At 41.9% G+C, this 20,405-nt stretch overlaps 1 protein-coding gene across 1 annotated transcript; it reads left to right on the top strand.

Moving 5' to 3' along the window:
• The first annotated feature begins 89 nt into the window (after window positions 1–89).
• On the top strand, window positions 90–17,362 carry SGO1 (shugoshin 1). Its single transcript, XM_084751802.1, has 9 exons — window positions 90–232; window positions 1,439–1,581; window positions 1,702–1,849; window positions 2,301–2,497; window positions 8,830–8,906; window positions 11,049–11,092; window positions 12,431–13,231; window positions 15,003–15,192; window positions 15,376–17,362. The coding sequence occupies exons 3-9, from the start codon at window positions 1,708–1,710 to the stop codon at window positions 15,482–15,484; spliced, it is 1,560 nt and encodes a 519-aa protein (XP_084607928.1). The 5' UTR covers window positions 90–232; window positions 1,439–1,581; window positions 1,702–1,707; the 3' UTR covers window positions 15,485–17,362.
• The last annotated feature ends 3,043 nt before the right edge of the window (window positions 17,363–20,405 follow it).

The following is a 20,405-nucleotide window of genomic DNA, read 5'->3' as shown; positions in this document are numbered from 1 at the left end:
CCCACCCCACCCCCCCACGCCACAACTGCGCGTGCGCCAGGCCCATCACAGGCTACCACCCGGGGGCGGGACTCTGCATTTCCGGAGGAAGGGCCGCTGAAACGTCACGTGACTGTCTGCTGCCAGCCAATGGGCCATCGCAATGCAGAATTTTGAATGTGGCGGCGGTAGTTGTGACCTGAGCGTCGGAGCGGGAGGCCGGACGAGCTAACGGGGGAAGCGAGCGGCCAAGGTACCCAGCGGTACGGGTGGTGGTGGGCACCGAGGGTATCCGACGGGTCTAGGCCTTCAGCTCGCGGGGAGCGCGCACTCCGCAGTCGGCAGGGATTTTGCTCTGGCACACATCCTGTTGTGCGGCTTTAGCTTGCTCAATCAGGGTAGCAAACACTCTTTCGATGATAGGGCTTTGCTTTTTAAGTATCTAATAGGGGCCGAGGATGTGGCTTTCTTTACAGATTTTTGCCTAGCGCGTCCAAGACCTTGTTTCAGTCCCCCGTGCGCGCTCCCACACAAGCTGTAATCAATTTGTTATGTCACTCAGACATCTCCAGTGCAAACTTTCAAAAACTTGATGGTGATAGGTTCGCTGCCTTACACAACCCATTCGTTCTTTTAATAAGTAGTTACATTTGTTCTGTTGGACTGCCCCCCCCCCCAATCTGTCGGACATACATTGGTAGGAATAAATTACTTAGAGGAGACCTTACAGTACCTGTTTAAGGCCCTAGATATACACGGAGGAAAGTAAGTCCTGAAGAAAATACTCAAAAGATAAGAGTCAAGTAAATACTTAACTAAGAGAAGATGTAAGAAGATAGTCCTTTGTGGTGAAAATTATATGCACACATTGTGCGTGGCAACAGTTTACAATTTTAAGATCTGGAAATTGTAATCTAGGATACAAACGTAATGAAAAGTAGCCTAGCACGCTGAAGCTAGTCTATTTCGCATTAAGCACACTACTGTTTTAATATGAGTACGTGTTTTCCTTGCCCCAAAATTACCAGAGAAAAGCTGCCAAACAGAAACCCGGATATACATATAAATTGTTTCTGAACTAATACTGTAATCCTAAATCCTAAAGGTTGGCCATAAACATTGTAAGAAAAGTAAGCCAGTGTGCAGCTCACACATTTGTGGACCCAGTTACTCACAAGGCTGAAGCAGGAGAGACATCAGAGCTCCTAAGTTCAAAACCAGACTGGTTTTTTAACTACCCCAAAATAATACTAATAAGCAGCTCCCATAGTGCCTGGGATGTTGTACACTTCCAGTGAGTGTTCACTGTAAAATGAATAGTTGCTGCTTTCTGGAATCATATAATACTTTCCGATGGAAGATAAGATTATGGCAGAAACATGGGTGCCATTTTATAGGATTTTTTTTTTCCTTATGATGGCTTGATTCTAACATCTGTTTTTGTTGATTTGTTTTTTAGATGAGTATTACTATGTAGCCCAAGCAAGCTTAAATGTATGATCCACCTGACTTAGCCTTCTTAGTCGCTTGGATTATTCCACAGCACCTGACTATTAATAATATTTTAAAGCTGAGAACATCTGAATTCCTGCCTCTTTTGGAGTAAGTTTACAATTTAGCCTTAATCCCTTCTTTTTTTTTTTTTTTTCAAACAAACTTGTGTTTTCATTCTTAAATTTTATATTTAAAAATATCTGAGAGATTTTTTTTTTTAATTCATAGGCAAAGATGGTTAAGGAAAGGTGTCAGAAAAAGTCTTTTCAAGATAGTCTTGAAGACATTAAGAAGCGAATGAAGGAAAGAAGGAATAAAAACTTGGCAGAGATTGGCAGGCGCAAGTCCTTTATTGTTGCACCGTGCCAAGTACCCAGTAAGAGATTTTTGTGTTGTCTTCTTTTAGCATTGTTGTTTTGTGAGTGTGTGTGGCAGGGGGGGTTGGGGGTAGGGGTGGTGGATGTGGGTGGGGGGGAGGGGGATAGGTGTTGCTAGAGGAAAAGTTCTGGAGCCCTACTGTTCCTCTCTGCCCTGTTCCCTTGCACAGGGCCTCAGTGAACTTGGAACTAGCCTGGCAGCCCGTCAAGCCCCAGCGATCCTCCTGCCTCCACACACCTTTAACACCTTACCTTCCTTCCCACCCCCAGCACTCACTGATGGAGTTAACAGTATGCAAGACCACAGCTGCCTCTTTATATGGGCTCTGAGGATTTGAACTCTGCACCTCACTGATTTATTAGCAAGCACTCTTATCCATTGAGAGATGTTTCTAGCCCCTGTTTCACTTTCTAGGTTTAGATTTAATAACTGAAGTTTTTATCTTATAGCTAACACTTCTACACTGCTGAAAAATTACCAAGATAACAACAGGTTGTTAGTTTTGGCTTTGGAAAATGAAAAAGCCAAAGTGAGAGAAGCCCAGGATATCATCCTAAACCTGAGGAGAGAGTGTTACTACCTTGCATGTCAGCTGTATACACTGAAAGAGAGGCTAACTTGCCGACAGCATGGAGAAACTGTTCAGGTATGCTCTTTACAGGACTTTTCAATGTAGTTCTACTGCGTGCAGTACAGCTTTCTAAAACTTACCATTTTAGATATGCAAAGTATTCTAAGTGCTCTTTGGAGAATGACATTTAAAAAAATTTTATTAGCCAGGCGTGGTGGTGCACTCCTGTAATCCCAACACCCTGGGAGGCAGAGGCAGGTGGATCTCTGAGTTTGAGGCCAGCCTGGTCTACAAAGCAAGTTCAGGACAGCCAGGGCTACATTGAGAAACCCTATCTTAAAAAAAAAAACCAAACATATATATATAAAACATTTAGTGTGTATGCTCTGTGTAGAGTTCCAAGGACAACTTTCAAGTGTTATGTAGAAATATGTGACATACATAATGTGTACCCTCACATATGGTATGTATATAGACAGTGTAGAAGACAATTGTCTTTCTAAAAGGTGTCATGCTCACATGTGATCTTGTGATTCCAGAACTCATCATGCTAAGTCAGAAAGACCCGTTATAGGCCAGCCTGAGTCACAGGGTGATGACTTGTCTCACAAAGAGATTTTTAAAGCCTAGATATGATTTCTTGGCTTTCCTCTAAGATTTTATTACTCTCAAAAGATTGTTTTCCGTTGTCGTTTGGTCTTTTCCCCCTTATTCAGTCATTCACTAGAGGGTCAACCTAATGACAGCTGGATCTCCCCGACGCTTTCCACAGATTTTAAAGAATTCATGTGTGCGCATCTGGGTATCTGTCTGTGAGTGTGGGCGCACATGGAGACCAGAGGCATTGGAGCCTTCAGGAGCTGGAGTTACAGGCAGTTTCGAGCCACTCGAAATGGATGCTGGGAACTAGACTCAGGTTCTTCCAAAGAGCTGTACATACTCTTAACGGCTGAGCCATATCTCCAGCCCCTACTTTCCAGAGTTTTTGCTGAAATCACAAGAACTGATATTTAATGACTAGTCAATGGCATAAACCTGAAAACAGTAGGGAGAAAATTCTATTATTGTAGGCCCTTTAATGCCGACTCTGTTCAGTAAAGTATGTTGTTAGTAGTTGCTGGTGTATTGTTAGCATCTCAGATAAGGTGGTTTGCGTTCTTTTTCTGTCATATATGTATGTGCATCCCTTATTCTGAACCATTCTATACTTGTGCTTCAGTGTTCAAGGTTGATTTCTCAATACTAGAGTGGTTTTTGTTTGTTTGCTTGCTTGCTTGCTAACTTGTGACAGGGACTCACTATGTAGACTACACTGGCCCCAAAACTCAAAAAGTATCTACCTGCCTCAGCCATCTAAGTGCTGGGGTTACAGGGCCACCATGACCAGCATAAGATGTTTTCATATAAGAAGGTTTTCTTGAGCTGGGTCTGTAGCTCAGGGTAGAACACTTGTGTAGAATGCATAACGTCCTGAGTTCATTCACCCCCTATGCTGTAAAAGTAATTGTGAAGATTGGAACCAGAGACATCACTGGGGAAAGGTGTTTGCTACCCACCGATGCAAGCCTGATGAACTGAGTCCAGTCACTGGGACTCAACATGGTAGAAAGAACGGATACCCACGCCCACCCCCACCCCAAAAAAAGTTGTCCTCTGACATCCACACATGTTTCAGCGTGCCTTCCCACCAAATACATACATCTTTTAAGATGTAGAAATAAAGAGGGGAAGTTTTTAAAACATGCTTCTTGCCTGTCTTTAGTTAACTTGCTCACTAACACTTTCTAGTAGTTCCCTGCGTTTTATTTTATTTTAATGTTGTATGTAGGGGTATACACATGTGTGGGAAAGATTAAGCTTTGTCACAGGCAGAAGCAGTCTTGGCGGGCTTTACCCTTGGGGCACCCCATGAATACCTTGTGACAGACTGAGTGGAGCCATCCTGGGCCTGGAATTCAGGAAGCAGACCTGGGAACCCCACCTGGAGAAGGAGACCACCCTTCCCACGTGACTCGGGCAGGTGGGGAGGAAAGAGCAACAGGTTCAGCCCAGGCTTGAGCGCGTGTGGAGCAGCGAACAGGCTGGACTAGCACGCAGGCCAGAGAGACACCTAAGGACTCATCCCATGGAACGGATACCGGAAGGTTCACTCTTTTGTCCCTTTAACCTTTTTTCCTTCTTATGTAAGCTAGTTGGGTTGTATAATAAAGTTTAATTGTTAAGAAACAGAGCCAACACACATGTGCAGATACCCACAGAGTTCCCAGGCTTCAAATCCCTTCTCCCCCACCCCCGAACTGGAATTGCAGGCAGTTATGAGCCCTGCAACATGATTACTGGAGACCAAGTAATGAGTGCTCTGCTTCTAGTTGCTGAGCTCTCTCTCTCTAGCCCGATGACTAATAATTTTAATTCTTTTATTACTATAGAACTAAATACTCTTTTCTCCTTCAAACTTGAATAATGTTACTACTTTCATAGTCAGCTATTTGATATCATAAGAATTCACTTCTGATAGACAGTTTTAGCATATTTGTTATGAAATAAATATATGGTGAGCTAGGATCCCTCCCCAGACAAGCCAGATGTTACACAAAGGTCTAAACCTCCAACTAGAAAGGATCTATTGCCCTCTTCTGGCCACATGTGCATACATTCAACAGTTACATATATATATATGGAATAAATAAAAAATATAAAATAACAATAAAACCAGGGGGCTAGGAGAGATGGCTCAGTGGTTGGCAGCACTGGCTGCTCCTCTAGAGGACCCAGGTTCAATTCCCAGCACCCACATGGCAGCTCACAACTGTCTGTAACTCCAGTTCCAGGGGATATGGATATGCATGCAGGCAAAATACCCATACATAGAATAAAATAAAATCTTAAGAAAAAAACAGTATGTATTCATTAAATTTAAAAGTCAGTTAAATTTGATTAAGAACCCTTCTTAGTATTCTATCTGGGACTCTCACCTTTCTAACAAAAATATGCAAGTTTGTCTCTATGCCTATATTTTTCCTAATTTCTCTTGTTCTGGTAAAAAGCCAAGTCTCCTGCCCGCCCCCCAGCCCCAGAACATTAGATTTTTTTCATCTCACCCTCTGTGAGAATTTGGGTCCTCAATATTTGTTTCCCTCCCTGTGTCTCTATATTACATTAGTACAGCCAGAGGTGTAGTGTCTGCAAACAACTCCTGGTTCAGCTTCCATCCCTTATTTCTTTGTCTCCCCTTTACAACACAACTTTTAAAAGAAAAACAGAGAATTTTTTTTTAAATGGGCCAAGCATGGTATTCACACTGCTAATCACTACAGAGAGAGAGGCATTCAGATCTCTGTAAGTTCCAAGGCCAGCCTGGTCTATATAGGAAGTTTAGTTTTCAGCCATCCAGGTCAGTAAAATGTAGGAGAGATAAACATGTTTTTGTGTTGATCCCAATGTGGGGTGAGGTACAGACTAGTGAGAGAGCAGGATGTTTATTCCCTTATAAGTTGAACGACTTCGTGGGGGAGCTTGGATGTTGATAGCTGAAAACATCCTAGTAGAGACTTTGAGAGGATATATTTATGCCCAAAACAAGAGGCTTGAGAGAGAAGACTTAGGATTGTTTTGGCTGATCATCCCTGCATTTCAAGAGAGATGCTCCTAGAGAGAACTGCTCCAGGGAAGGCTTCAAGGCTTTGGGCTCCTGCTGAGGTCCTGCTGACTACACCAGGAGAGTCGTTCCTCGGAACTGATATCCTTAAGATTTCATTATTGTATTCCTTAACTTCCTTTTTCTATTGTTTGGGTTAGTCTGGTTGTAAATGAGGTACACTCTGTTAGTCAGCACATAATAAAGTATAATTGTTAAGAAAATTGAGCCAACAGTAAAACCCTGTTCTCATTTAAACCAGCTACATAACTGTTACTGTGTGTCAGATTACCACAGCTTCCATGCAGCCAAGTTTGGCTCGCCCTTGTTTCTTAGCCTTGCAGTGATATGCAGAAGTCTTTTTCCTTGAAAACAGTGATCTCTTCATTCCCTTGCCATCATACTTGCCCTGCACTTTCTTCCTACTTTTCTTGCTGCTTCATGTTAGTCTCCTGTGTTGGCAGTTTATTTATTGGTAAATGCTGATTGCCCTAGTCACATGTCCAAACCTCCCACGGTTGTATAATTGTCTTCTGGTGGCTTTGAAATTCATATATTAAAGCTTAAACACAGATGCAGACTGGGAACTCAGAACTACTACTTGATTTTAGAAAGTATCTCAAACAGACTTTATACAAAGTATACTCCTAAGGCCGGGCATGGTGGCGCATGCCTTTAATCCCAGCACTTGGGAGGCAGAGTTCAAGTCCAGCCTGGTCTACAAAGCGAGTCCAGAACAGCTAAGGGTACACAGAGAAACCTTATCTCAAAAAACCAAAAAATCAAAACAACAACAAAAATGGAACAAAGGATAATTCCTTGCTTCCAATTCTCAAGCATACTGTGCACTTCTTCCTTTCTTCTTGCATGTATAATTATTAATTTGTTTATTTATTTATTATTGCTGCTCTTGTTATTTGAGGCATGGTCTTTCTATATAGCCGGGGCTAGCCCAGAACTCAGTCTGATGCCCAGCTAGCCTCACACTGATTTATTTTCCTCCTGCCTCAGGAGCAGAGTGCTGAGATTAGTGCATTGCTGTGCCCAGATCGCCCTCCCGAACTGCTGCTCATCTCAGTAGAGTCGCAAACCTACTCCCTCGGTGTCATTGCTCCTGTCCACATTCAATCCTTGCACATGGTTGGAATGTTTTCTCCCAAGTATTCTCATGCTAAATGTTGAGAATGATTGAATCCTTGACAACAGCTCCATGGCAGGTTGCCTAACTCTGAAGATGACTGGATCCTTGGGTTGGGCTGTTTGGTTAATGGAGTCATCCACAGGCTTTACCAGCTCCGTCCCAGCTCCAGTCCTACCTAGGTTCACATCTTCAGTTACTCTGATGACCTCCTGACTCCTTCCACTCTGGGTCCCTTTTGTACTAGTCTTTTTTAAACTGTTCATTTTACCGCCTTGCTTAATATTTCAGTGAGTTTCCATCACACTTAGACTAGCCTTCCCGTCACAGACTTAGCTCTCAAGGCTCTTTGCTAGCTTGCTAGTGTATGCACACCTCCTGCTGGTCTGGGTTTATGTGTTTCAGCCACACTGGCCTGTTTTCCTGTTTCACAACTTTTGTATTTGCTGTTTCCACTTTTTCTTCCTCCTGTTCCTCAATAACTGATTAGTTTTTATATTTCAGGTCAGAGTCACTGTGTAATATAGTTTTCCACTTTAATTGTTCTCAGTTCACTCTCTTTTCTTTGAGAGGACACTTTGCTACAGTGCACATCTGAAGGTCAGAGACAACTTTCAGGTGCTGATTCTTCTCCTCCACTATGGGTCCCACAGATCAGCTCGGCAGGTCACCTGTCTTCCTGGACCCTGTTTAACACTTCTTTTTATACGCTAGAATAGAAGCTTTAAGGATGTGACTCTAGTGATCGTACACTAGAATGTAAGCTTTAAGAGGCAGAGCACAATACATGCTAAAATATAAGCTTTAAGACTCAGTGTGTGCAGCCAAGGACGATGCGTGCAGTGAGCAGCGAACCCCACCCAGATCCAGCCAATGGACAGGACAATCTCCACAGTGGAGTGGAGAGTGGGACTGACATTCACACGAACTCTGTGCCCCATATTTGACCACGTCCCCTGGATGGGGAGGCCTTGTCCCCTTGATGGGGAGGCCTTGTGGCACTCAGAGGAAGGACAGCAGGTTACCAAGAAGAGACTTGATACCCTATGAGCATATACAGGGGGAGGTAATCCCCCTCAGTCACAGTCATAGGAGAGGGGAATAAGGGGAAAACGGGAGGGAGGGGGGAATGGGAGGATACAAGGGATGGGATAACAATTGAGATGTAATATGAATAAATTAATAAAAATATTATAATGCAAAAAAATGGGAGCAAGCATAAAAAATAAAATAAATAAATAAATCTCAAGTTTAAACTTCAAAAAAAAAAAAAAACTCAGTGTGTGTCTGAATTCGAGGCCAGCCTGGCCTACCAAATGAGTTCCAGAACAGCCAGGGATATACATTTTCAAACCCTGTCTCAGGGGAGAAAAAAGAGGCAGCATGATGTTTCAGCTGTTGCAGTCCTATCCCCAAAACTACATGGCAGTGCTGTCATGTATTGTACTGTTAGCAAATTTTTTATTATTATTATTATTATTATTATTATTATTATTATTATTATTATTACAGGCATATTAGTTTATTCAACAATATGTCATAATACAGAATGCATATACATACTTCATAGCAGTACATAGTTATGATGGTGGGGTTTGTTTTATTGTTTGTTTTTGTTTTAATATTTAACAGAACCAGAAAGGATGCCCCTCAGAAGTGGTCTCCAGTAATGACAGCACACCCAGGGACTTTTCTGTGAAGACATTACAGTTAGTGCCAAGTTCATTATTGTTTCTATTAATACTGTTCCATTTGCAAAAGGAAATTGACATAATTTGTATTTTTAGTATGAGGTTTTTTTCTACTGGGAGTATACTTAAAAGAATTTAATATTAAAATACTATTGAAGATAGAAAATTAGTGCTTTCTTTTTCTCCTATATAATGACTGAAAGTCAGAAACCCACCAAGGCTTTTAACTCTTTTCTTTCAGTCTTTTTTTTTTTTTCTGTATGTCGTATTTTCATTCTAGGAAAAACTCATTTTTAAAAATGATAATCTTTCTAGGCCTAAAGCTGTCTAGTTTAAGGGGCATGGGGGTGGGATAAAGTGACATACCTCATCCTAACACCTCTCATTGATTCGTTCTGCTTTTGAAGATTCAGATGCTGTTACTTTCTCTTTGATTATATGTTTTATGTTCTTTCATGAACTATTGAGGTTTAATTATAGACACCAAAATACACAACTCTTTTTATCAAAAATTTTTCTGTGCCATGTATTTTTATTGCTTACTTCTCCCCCAACTCCTAGATCCTCCCTGCCCAACCAACTTTATGTTCATTCTCTTTGAGAGTTGTTGTTGTTTTTTTTTAAAGAAACAAAAAAATGAAAATCACAATAAACAGGGAAAAGACCAATCAGATTTAAAAAAAAAAAAAGCCCAAACAAAGCAAAACAAAGTCTACTTTGTCTATTTTGTGTTTACCAACTACTCCTAGACATGGGACCTGCCCTGGAATATACGTAATATATTTAGTGAAATTTCATCAAAAAAAATTAATTTTCTCTTTGCCAGCATGAAATATCCAGCTCTTATTTCACGCCGTTCAGTGAGTTTGACTAACATACATAGCTGTAGATCCAAAACTTTAGTTTAAATACAGAACATCACACCAGGTTTACAGGCATTTAGGAGGCTGATGCAGGAGGACTGTCACTGAGAGGTAGCCTGGGCTACATGGCTACACCTTGGTTCAGAAAACTAGAAAAGCTACGGAGCACGGCTCGCTCTCCCTAGGTTTCAGCCTTGGTGGTTCTGTCCCTGAGTTGGGGCTACCCGTGTGCTGTGCATGTTGCAGTATACTTGGCCAGGAGCCACTGCTTCCCCAGCTGTGAGGGTAAACAGCACAGCCAGATTTTGCCAGATCTGGGCAGGTCGCCCAAGGATTAGCTTCCATAGACTGCTCTGTAGTTCTCTCAAGTCTGTACCTTTCCCACAGGAGGAGGCTACTATTTCAACTTTGGTAGTGTTTAAACTGTTGGATTGTTTTGTTTTGTTTTTCTTTTTTTAAGATTTATTTATTATGTACACAATGTTGTGTCTGCATGTACACCTGCAGGCCAGAAGAGGGCACTGGGTCTCATAGATGGTTGTGAGCCACCATGTGGGTGCTGGGAATTGAACTCAGGACCTCTAGAAGAGCAGCCAGTGCTCTTAACCTCTGAGCCATCTCTCCAGCCCCTAAACTATAGAGTTTTGAGATCTGACAAATGAACTTAGATGAAATAAGGTAAGCAGATTTTTTTATCAGATCTCAAATTAATTAGTAGCTCCCTGTACTTTATTACCAAACCCATATTTTGATTTTATAATATAAAAGTGAAAAGTTTTAACAAAGAATAAAATTACAAATTGTCAGTAACATGTTTCAAATGGAGGAAAACTTGGTTCATGAAGAAGGAAAACAAAAGAGCAAGTTTTAAAGAAAACAAAGGGGGCTAAACAGTTTCAGATGAATTTATAGTTGACACTGTTAAAAAAAATATCACCACCTTCCAGCTCCACTAGTAATGTCAGGTCCTAAAAAGATGAGTGGCCAAACTTTGTTCTTAATAACTTTGGCACAGTTTGAGTTGACTGAAGTTGGACTGTGTCATATTTTCAAGAGGAATTGTCTGCCTTGATTTTGTTTCTTCCAGTGGGAGTTGATGCCAGTATTTAAAAGCAGGCCTGGTGTAAGCCACAGGCGTGTGTTTGGGTTTTCTGTGATAGAACAAGGTGCGGGGATGTGGCCTGGAATCGTGAAAGGATACAGTAAGCTAATAGCCCAGGAAAATGTTGAATTTGGGTGGGTTATTTGTTTGTTTTCACATAATTGCTAAGATTTCGGTATTTCATTGTTATTTAAGGCAAACTGCTCTTGAAGAAACTGAGTGGCCATTCCCAACTAAAGGTACGTCGGGTAGAAGATCTGAAAGCACTCATCAGTGTGAACACGTAACCTAGTGAAGTCTTTCCATTTTCTTCCTTCTTTTTAACTTAATTCTGGTTGTCTGTTGTTCTGCTCAAAGTAACTGTTTTATATAGGCTGATAGAGGATTAAAATTACCTAAGGCGTGAGTGGTGGCTGACACCAGGAGTCCCAGCACTCAGGAGTTACTGGTACCATAATGAAACACTGTGCCCAAAAGCAACTAGGGGCAAGGGTTTATTTCACTCACGCTTCCACATAACAGTTCAGTTATGACTAGCTTGTGTCAAGTTGACATAAAGCCAGCCATCACAGTGAGACAGTGGGGTTAAGAGTTCAAGGCCATCTGACTACATAGTTGAGACCCTACCATGAAAAGCAACAGCAGCACATCTATTCATTGTACCGAGTCCATAAGGAGACATTTCGGTTATGTCTGTAGCTGCAATCAACTGCTATACCCTGTAGCTTTTTACATAAATTGACTTAGTTAACCCTGTTGTAGTCTAGGAATATAATCCTTTTTCTGTAGCCTCAGAGAAATAAAGCATCTCACCAAAACTAAAGGAAGGTTCACAGCTAGGACCATGCCACTTTGTACTAAACTTCACAAAATGGATGAGATTTGAGTAAGCAAACCAGATGTAAACCCCGCTATTCCTGTAAATACAGGTTATATTTATCTGAAAGGCCTAATTAGCAATTATTCAAATCTGTCACTTCAAAAAAATAATTTACTTTGGTGTATTTTCCCACTTTAGAGTTTGGAGTTCTCCCCTGTGCTCACCAATTAAACAGAAAGGCTGATCCTTCTTTTTTTAAACCTTTGAACCAGAAGCACATAAAACCCCTTTTAATATATCCATAATGAATATATATTTGCTTATGTTGGGAGTGTTGTTATCATCTTTTGAGACAGGATCTCACTATGTAGACCTGTCCCTGAATTCAAAGAGATCCTCAGCCTTCTGTGTGCTGAGACTAAAAGCTGGCCCCAGACTGCAGTTCTTACTTTGAGACTGTCTCATTCTGTGTCGCAGGCAGTCCTAGAACGGTGTGGCACAGGCTGGACCTCCTGCATCTGCCTCCCGAGTCAGCGCTATTTAGGCGTGGGCTTGTTACTCCAACAGTAGTTTTAAGCAGTAGTTGTTCAATGACGAGTAAATGTATGACCAGGTTGAACTGTCTAGGTTTTTATTTACTTATAGTAAGTATCAAAAAAGTGTTGAATATCTGGTGCAACTTTGAATTCTAATATTCTTGGAATGCAAATTTCTGAAGCACAACAGTGTCTTTCTCATTGTTTTTTTCAATGTTCAGAGCCAAATCCTGCTGTTTCTCCAGACACATTGGGGAGCGATTGTGATTCTGGTAAAGTCGAGTCTACTGATAATGCCTTACCTAGGACTGTGTCTTTCCGTCGCCACCTACGGGAAAATGTTAGTAATTTAAGTCACTCCACTTTGGGGCGTGAAGCCAGTCAATGGGTAGGGCAGCCTTTGGACGTGAGAAGTGGGTGTAAAGACCTAACCATAACCCTGCATAAACTTGGAGATGTAGGACAAAATGTTTGTCTGTGGAACAAAGACCAAATTAACTTATCCCCTAGACCAACTTGCCCAAGAAAAATTGATGAAGTAAAAGAAGTCATTTTACCATCTAATCCTCAACAAATGAAAAGCAAGCATAAACATGCGCAAAAAAGAAGAGCAGAGCGAAAAAGAGCCAAGCAGAGATGCAAATCAAAGTCCTCAGTGAAGTGTAAGGGCAACAAAAGGAAAGATAAGCAGGCTGTAGTCCCTCCAACACCGGATGGCTCTGTGGGTTCCAGCGACACTTACGATTTTAATCTGGAAGAGTGTGTTCACCTTACCCCTTTCCGACAAAAAATGAGCAATGGCTCCAGTGGAGAAACTAACAGCAGCAACTCGGAAGTGAGTTCTGAGGCAGTCAGTGACTCTGAGGACGATTCTGATGAGCTCTACCTGCCTCCCTGCAAGGACTTGCAAGACTATACCAGAGAGCTGGACAGAGCAGTTACCAGGCCTCGGTCTAAGAGAGGACTTAAATTCACAGATGAAAAAGAGATGGAGGATGTCTCGCCAAATAGAACTCCTGTTGGTAAGCAGTGTGCTTATTTGCCTGTGTGTTGAGTGTTGGTGCTAAATCATTGCCCCTGGTGCTGATGTGCTCGTAGATACCGTACCTACCATCTGTTACTCTGGGGGAGGCTAGAGACTTCCCATCTGTCTCCCATTAGGGGAAGTTACAGCCTGATTAAATGGCAGAGGTGGCAAATGGAAACATGGCTGTATTGTTTTGACCTACTTCAAGCAAATGTGGATCTTACAGGAGCATTACTTCTCACAGACTGATTCCTAGCAGTAAAGGAAACTTCTGCGCTGGGGGAGGAGAGAATGGGGTTGTTGTGGTTGGATTGAATTAAGCAGGAACCATGACTTGTTTTTCTGGTTGATGGTAAGCTCATGAGAGCAAGTAAGTTTTTTGATTTGTTGTTTGCTCTGACTGCTGCAAACTTTGGCTCAGAAACTCTTGCTTTTATTTTATCAAAATGGTTCACTGCTAGTCACCTGCCCGTACCTCCTCACAAAGGCTCTCCTTTCAGAGTTTTGATTCCTGTGGCAGTAGCTCCATGCTGTCAGATACTATCATCTTGAAAATGTCACTTTGTAACAGCTCAGTCATCCGGCTTGATTTGCTTAAGCAGGCTGGCTGGACAGTGTAGCTTGCAAGAATCTATTTTTAACTATGTATTACCCATTCACTGGTGTTAAACTGTTGATAATTATTGAAATTGAGTAACATTGACCTTCATTGAACTACTGTTACTAGTTTTGTGTTCTTTTTGGAAATATTAAGTTTTGAAAAGCTGAAACAGTTTGACCCCAGATTTCCACTAGCAATATTACCTGAAAATAGCCATAATCACAAGTTCTGTACTATCTCTCTTAGAATTTGTGTATCTTTGCAAGTTCTCCTGTGGGTGTTTAAACACTCGTGCTTTGGGAAACATTATTCTAGAAAATAATGTTTCTTGGAGGCCGTGTACACAGCACTCGAATGACGTGTGTATTATGGGACAGGAGGACATGCCGAAACCCAGACACTGCAGCCCTGACCACATAGCTTAAAATCCTCTCCGTTTCTGTAGTTTTCCAGGGTTTGCTTTTTCCTTCTGTCGGAGAAGATTTTTCTTGCAGTGTTCTCACTATGCATGGGTTCCCTGCCTCCCAGTGTAGATGTAGCTCTGAATGGGGACCTGGATGTTTGTGATTTAAGAGGCATCTAGATCTCAGGGACTGAAGGAACCTGATATTTATGGTGGGAAAGATACCTTGATCTCAGGGATAGAGGACCTGGAACTTTATACTGGGAAAGACATCTGGGTCTCAAGATGTTTATGGTGGGAGAGACATCTGTATTTCCTAGCATTACTGCCAGTGGGAAGATACTTATCCTGGTCTTCAGGGACTGATCGAGAGCTCTTGTATGTCTAATGGAATGAATTGAAGAACCTTTGTGGCTAGTGGACCCACAATAATGTTACAAACAGTGTTGACACTGAGGCCTTGATGAGTCTAAGTATTTAAAGTATGACTAAAATCCAATTTCATGGCTTTGAACCAACTCACAGCACCTAAGCTTTTTGAGGAAGAATGTTAAGTTTTAGTAAAATATTCTGTTGTATCTAGCAATCTGCCATAGTTTCTACATTATCTGACTTGAAAAAAGAAAAAAACAATAGAAAGCTTTTAAAACACAAATCATGAAGTACCAGGTATTTTATGTGTTTAAAATATGTAATTGACAATGGTTTTATTTCTGTGGTTTTTATCCATCGGTCCATATTTAATAAAAATTTATATCATAGATACCCAACCTGAAACTCAAGAGTCACCTCATTGTAGACTAAAGGATGTCACCAATATCCTGCTGTATCCTGTGGTGAAAATCAAGAGACTTTCTTTGTCTCCGAAAAGGAATGAAAACAGCCCAGCAGTGCCTCTGCCTAAACGCAGGTGCACCACCATCACAAGCTATAAAGAGCCAAAACTCACTTCGTAAGTATTGTAGTTTGGACTCATCTGTAATAACTCTTGTGGTAGGACTGAGACAGAGCTTTACTTAGGAATGGATCATATTTGAGCACTAGTCCTGGTATATTTGTAATCATACCTAAGATCGTTTTCTTTCTTTCTTTCTTTCTTTTGTTTTTTTTTTTCTTTTTTCTTTTTTACTTACAGGAAGCTAAGAAGAGGGGACCCTTTCACAGACCTGTGTTTCTTGAATTCTCCTATTTTCAAGCAGAAAAAGAATATGAGACGTCCTAAAAGAAGTACAAAGCAAACATAAGTAACTGCTTTTGTTGGATGCTGAGGAAAGTGATCCTTCTTTTTTGCCTAATAGGGTCTAGGAGACAGTTCGCAATGGGCAGAACCTTCCCTTATCAGCATCTGGGTTGGGAATGTCCCCTGGACCTGTACTTTGAAATTGTGTGGATTGGTACCAACATCTAGCTTCTCTGACATCTTTATTTTTTTCTTAAGCAGGAGAATTACAGAGTGGAAAATTTATAAAGATAGGATGTAGATCTTGCATAAATCCTTAACATCAAAGTAAGACATACCATAAGTTGGTGAGGATTCCTTCTACTATTATTAATTGCTCATGTACAGTGTATATGTAATCATGATTAAGAGAATTAATGGTTTGTGTTCTGGGACAAGGTACCTGTTGTAAACCATGAGTGAGGACAATGCCATTTCTCAGCAGAATCGTAGTATGTCATGGACCGTGGGCTAGCCCTTCGTGTTATCATTCTGCAGTGTAAAAGTAACTGTGAATAGTAAGGGCCTCAGGTTTTGATCTGTGAACAAAATATAAATAGTCTGGTTCTGAATTTTGAACTTATGTGTTTGTGTATATATTTCTTTAAATTAAATCACCGTAAGTGGTCCATTTTTAAAGAAAAATGAGGTCTGTAATGGCGGCCATTGTGTTTTCCTTCTGCTCTTAACTAACTGGCCTTTACCACTCCCTTCTTAACTGTATCCTCTTATGTTATCCCTGCCAACTTTCCCCTTCCCTCCCCTTCCCTCCCCTTCCCTCCCCTTCCCTCCCCTTCCCTCCCCTTCCCTCCCCTTCCCTTCACATTAGATTTGTCCTATCCAGTTTTCTCAGCTGCAGCCTCCAGCCTGAAGATCAAGACATTTCAATTTGAGGATCAGCAATAGAACATGTGGCCCAGGCACAAATCCCACTGTAAACAGGAGATTTCTGCACTTACCAGAGAGGCCTTCTAGTACCTACATGCCTTCCTCCATTTACCATCGTGCTTCTCTGTCACTCCTGTGCATCCCACTCTCTCATCACAATCTTATTTTTCCAGCTACTCTTTACAGTGCTGAGGATAGATCCCAGGACTCTGTGTGTGGTAGGAGCACAGCCTCAGCAGTCCTCAGATGCTCCATTTATCTTTTAAAATGTCAAGGTACCTCAAAAGTAACCATTCTTGCGCAGAATAAATACAATTAAAGGTCCAGTTTCAGTCTCAATGGGCCTCATGTGACGATGAGTACCATAGCGCAACCTACCTAGAGACAGACTGTATCCTGATGCACATTTAGCAAGCTGGCCTGTGGACCATGTTTTGGACAAGCTAAATTTAATTTTTCTGTAGTTAAAAAGAGTTGAAAACAAATATTAGGATTAAATTTTTAATACTTGGCCTATAGAACCCCAGATACTAATATTCTGGTCCTTTTTCAAAAGTTTTCCATAGCCTGATGTGGTGGTACGTACCTGTAATCTCAGCACAGTAGAGCCTGAGGCCGGAGGATCCTGTTTAGACTAGCTGTTCTCCATGATCTCAAAAGGCCAAAAAATATTTTTCTACTTCCTGCTATAGAGATTGGAATGTCTGCCTCATAGGTCACTGTGTCTAGTGTCACCTTGATCCTTACTCCATGCCAGTCACTATTATCTTAAAACTGGTGTTCGACCTTTTGTCTTCTTCATGTTTCTTCTGTATCCTTGCTGTAGTGTTTATTCATGGGCTATTATGGGTTTTGTGTGAACATTATTATAAAATATGAACTGTGTTATATATATTGTACATACCATTTATAATCGACTCAAGAGTTTGAGACTTCCCGTGTTGGTAGATCTACGTTATTTTTGTTGTATAATGTCATATAAGTAAACAAGACTTAATGCCTCTTTTGAGAAAGAGTTGGTTGCCACTTTCTTGTTATTTTAAAAATAACTGCTGCAGTTAATATTCTGTAGTCCTCCAGGGTCTGTTGTAAAGGCCAGGCTCCTCAGCAGGGTATATTATGATGCGCAGCCAGGTCCTCCAGCACATTAGCTTACACACCCCAGCCTCACATTAATCTCTTACCTCTGAATTCCACGATGTCCTGTTCTTTCTCTATAACAGTCAAAGTTGGCATCTAACTGTCTTAACTTATTACAACGTGAAGATGTTAAGAGGAGCAACTGTACAGAGAGGTACATGGAACAGGCAAATGGAAGGACCGGAAATGTACTCCAGCTTTACATTTCTAGAAGAGATGGAGAGCTGTGGCTTATGGAAGATCAGCAGGTGTGCTGCAGCCACACGAAAGCACTCTGGCTCTTGGCATCAAATCCTGTTCACTAGTTGATCAATAAGGACTATCTGCCAAAGATACAGAGTGGTAGGGCATGTGAGACTCTGGCTTCAGCACCCAACACCACACTACAAAAGTAATATGGAGATGAAGATACAGATAATTTACAGATAAATACATAAAATGAATAACAAACTGAGACTAAAGAGGAATGGGAGACAGCGAGCACTGGGATTCGACTCAAGCCAGTGAGATGGCTTGGTAACAGCGCTCGTCACCAGGACTGATCACAGGACATACGGTGGAAGGGAGACCCACCTGAAAGCTGTCCTCTGGCACACACAAAATATGTAGAAAAACAAAACAAAAAGCCAGGCTTGGTGACTGTGGTTCATGTCTTAATTACAATATTCAAAACATGAGCCAGGAGGAACTAAGTTTTAGACTGGCTTACACTGTACAATACATCTCTGTCTCAAATATAGATAAACATGCTACCCATAGATGGTCCAGACCAAAGAATACAAATTTCATGGTCTCATAAAATCAAAGAGCAGACAGGACTCACCTGTGGACTAAGAAGGGCCATGAAAGAATTCTCACCTGACTCCTTTAGAGTCATTGATACTGGGTTGGACCTAGCTGTCAAATGTTATCGATGGCAGTGGCTCTCAACCTTCCCTATACTGTGACCCTTCAATACAGTTCCTTATGTTGTCATTAGTGGTTCTATTTCATAACTGTAATTTTGCTACTGTTAGGAACTGTAATATAAATATCTGTGTTTTCCGTGGCCTTTGGGGGTTGCAACTCGCAGGTTGAGAGTCAGCTTCCATTTAAAGCCTCAAGAGGAACAGCAGGAGTGAGAATGTGAGGCCCACCATGAGAGAGAGATGGGTGACAAAATGACAACTGTCAAGTCACAACACACTCTGCTTCTTAACTCTGTCCCAGAAAGAGCTGCTGCAAGGAGTGTTGGCCCGGTTCAGCCTGCAAGATCTGGCTGCGTGGAGTGGTATCATCTGTTACCACATAATTCACCCTAAGGAGCCGTGAGTACTAGGTTTACTTACCAAGGATAGGTTAAAGGGCAAGAATGCAACTGCCTTCAAAGCAGCTGCGCTGGGGAAGCCTGCATGGATCTTGGCCTTTCCACTAGCCTTCCTAGCCTCTGAAAGCTAGCCCCTCCAGAGACACTCCCCACCAAGGTACAGTTAGGGGAAAGTGGACCACAAATGGCTGGGAGAAGGGCCTGAGTACTCAGGCAAGGACCCAATGACACCTGTTGCATCCCCATCTGTGAAGGAATGTCAGCAGTCAACAAGCCCATGTTATATAGACTCTTGGGAGCATGCAACAGCCAATCTGATAAAGATGGCAGCTGTTTTAATCAGTCAAAATGAAGTTCCATGAGTACATTAAAGGTGACTTCCTTTGTAGTTTGTGTTCTTATCACCTTTAAGCATCTTTTTGTTTGCATTATTGACTCCTTCCTGCAGACATAGCCTGGAAACCTTCATCCGCCCTTTGTCCTAGGTTCTTGTCTGAGCTGTAATAAAACATCCTGACTAGAAGCCGCTTAGGAGAGCAAGGGCTTATTCAGCTTACGAGTCCGGGTGACAGTCCATTGCCGAGAGGAAGTCAAGGGAGAAAGTCAAGCAGCTGGTCATATCACATCCATAGTTGAGAGCAAAGAAAAATGAGTGTACCTATGCCTGCTGCTTGCCTGCTCCTCTGCCCTCTCTTATGGAGAGAGGGAGAGGGAAAGAGAGAGAGAGAAACACGAGCTCTCTGCCTGCTCTTCCAAAGGTTCCAGGTTCAACTCTCAGTACCAAGATGGAGGTGACTCCACTTCCAGGGGATTGGGTGCCTGCCTTGTGTCCATGCACTGCATGCACTTGGTCCACAGACATACATGCAAGCCAGACACACATAACATCTCATTTAAAACTTCATAAAACCATCAAAGTTCAAATTCACCTTTACCTCTTTAACCAACACAAACACAGTGTGCGCTACCAGGAACCCTAAGACCCAAGGAGCAGCAGTGATTCTGTACATTCCTGCCACCGCACGCCCCGTGCACCCTCTGCACACGTAAGCTAAAACATACATGCGGTGCTTTCCTCTTGAAGCCGCTGTGGTAGCACACACATCTCTAACCCCAGCACTTGAGAGGCTGAGGTTTAAAGACTGAGTTTTAGGGCGAGTGAGTTGATTTTCAAGCAATCTAAATGTTCCAACAGATAAAAGACAATGTCAAACAGATTCCCATACCTTAAATAAGAACTTGTGTACCCTGGTGGGGAGGCACACACCTTTAACCCCAGCACATGGAAGGCAGAGGCAAACAGAACTCTTGAGTTTAAGGCCAGCCTGGTCTACAGAACAAGTTCCAGGACAGCCAAGGCTACACACAGAAACTCTGTCTCAAAAAATAAGAAGCTGGGCATGGTGGCACATGCCTTTAATCCCAGCACTCGGGAGGCAGAGGCAGGTGGATCCCTATGAGTTCAAGACCAGCCTGGTCTACAGAGTAAGTTCTAGGACAGCCAGAGCTATACAGAGAAAACCCTGTCTTGGGGGGGGGGTAGCTTTATTAATTATTAATAATAATAAAACAAAAAGAACATGCCATGCTTTTTGGTATTCCAGAGTCTACA

The sequence above is a fragment of the Acomys minous genome (assembly GCF_964271855.1).
Source record: "Acomys minous genome assembly, chromosome: 13".
Lineage (NCBI taxonomy): Eukaryota > Metazoa > Chordata > Mammalia > Rodentia > Muridae > Acomys > Acomys minous.
Note: the sequence above shows the minus strand (reverse complement) of the source record. Positions and strands in the feature narration are given on the sequence as shown.

What these genes read in the sequence shown, in the direction of transcription:
- SGO1 (XM_084751802.1), top strand. Translation starts at nt 1,708, where the DNA reads ATGGTTAAGGAAAGGTGTCAGAAAAAGTCTTTTCAAGATAGTCTTGAA. An exon ending in AGCATGGAGAAACTGTTCAG is followed by an intron (nt 2,498 to 8,829) that starts GTATGCTCTTTA and finishes AATATTTAACAG; the next exon opens with AACCAGAAAGGATGCCCCTC. An exon ending in TTTTCTGTGAAGACATTACA is followed by an intron (nt 8,907 to 11,048) that starts GTTAGTGCCAAG and finishes TTGTTATTTAAG; the next exon opens with GCAAACTGCTCTTGAAGAAA.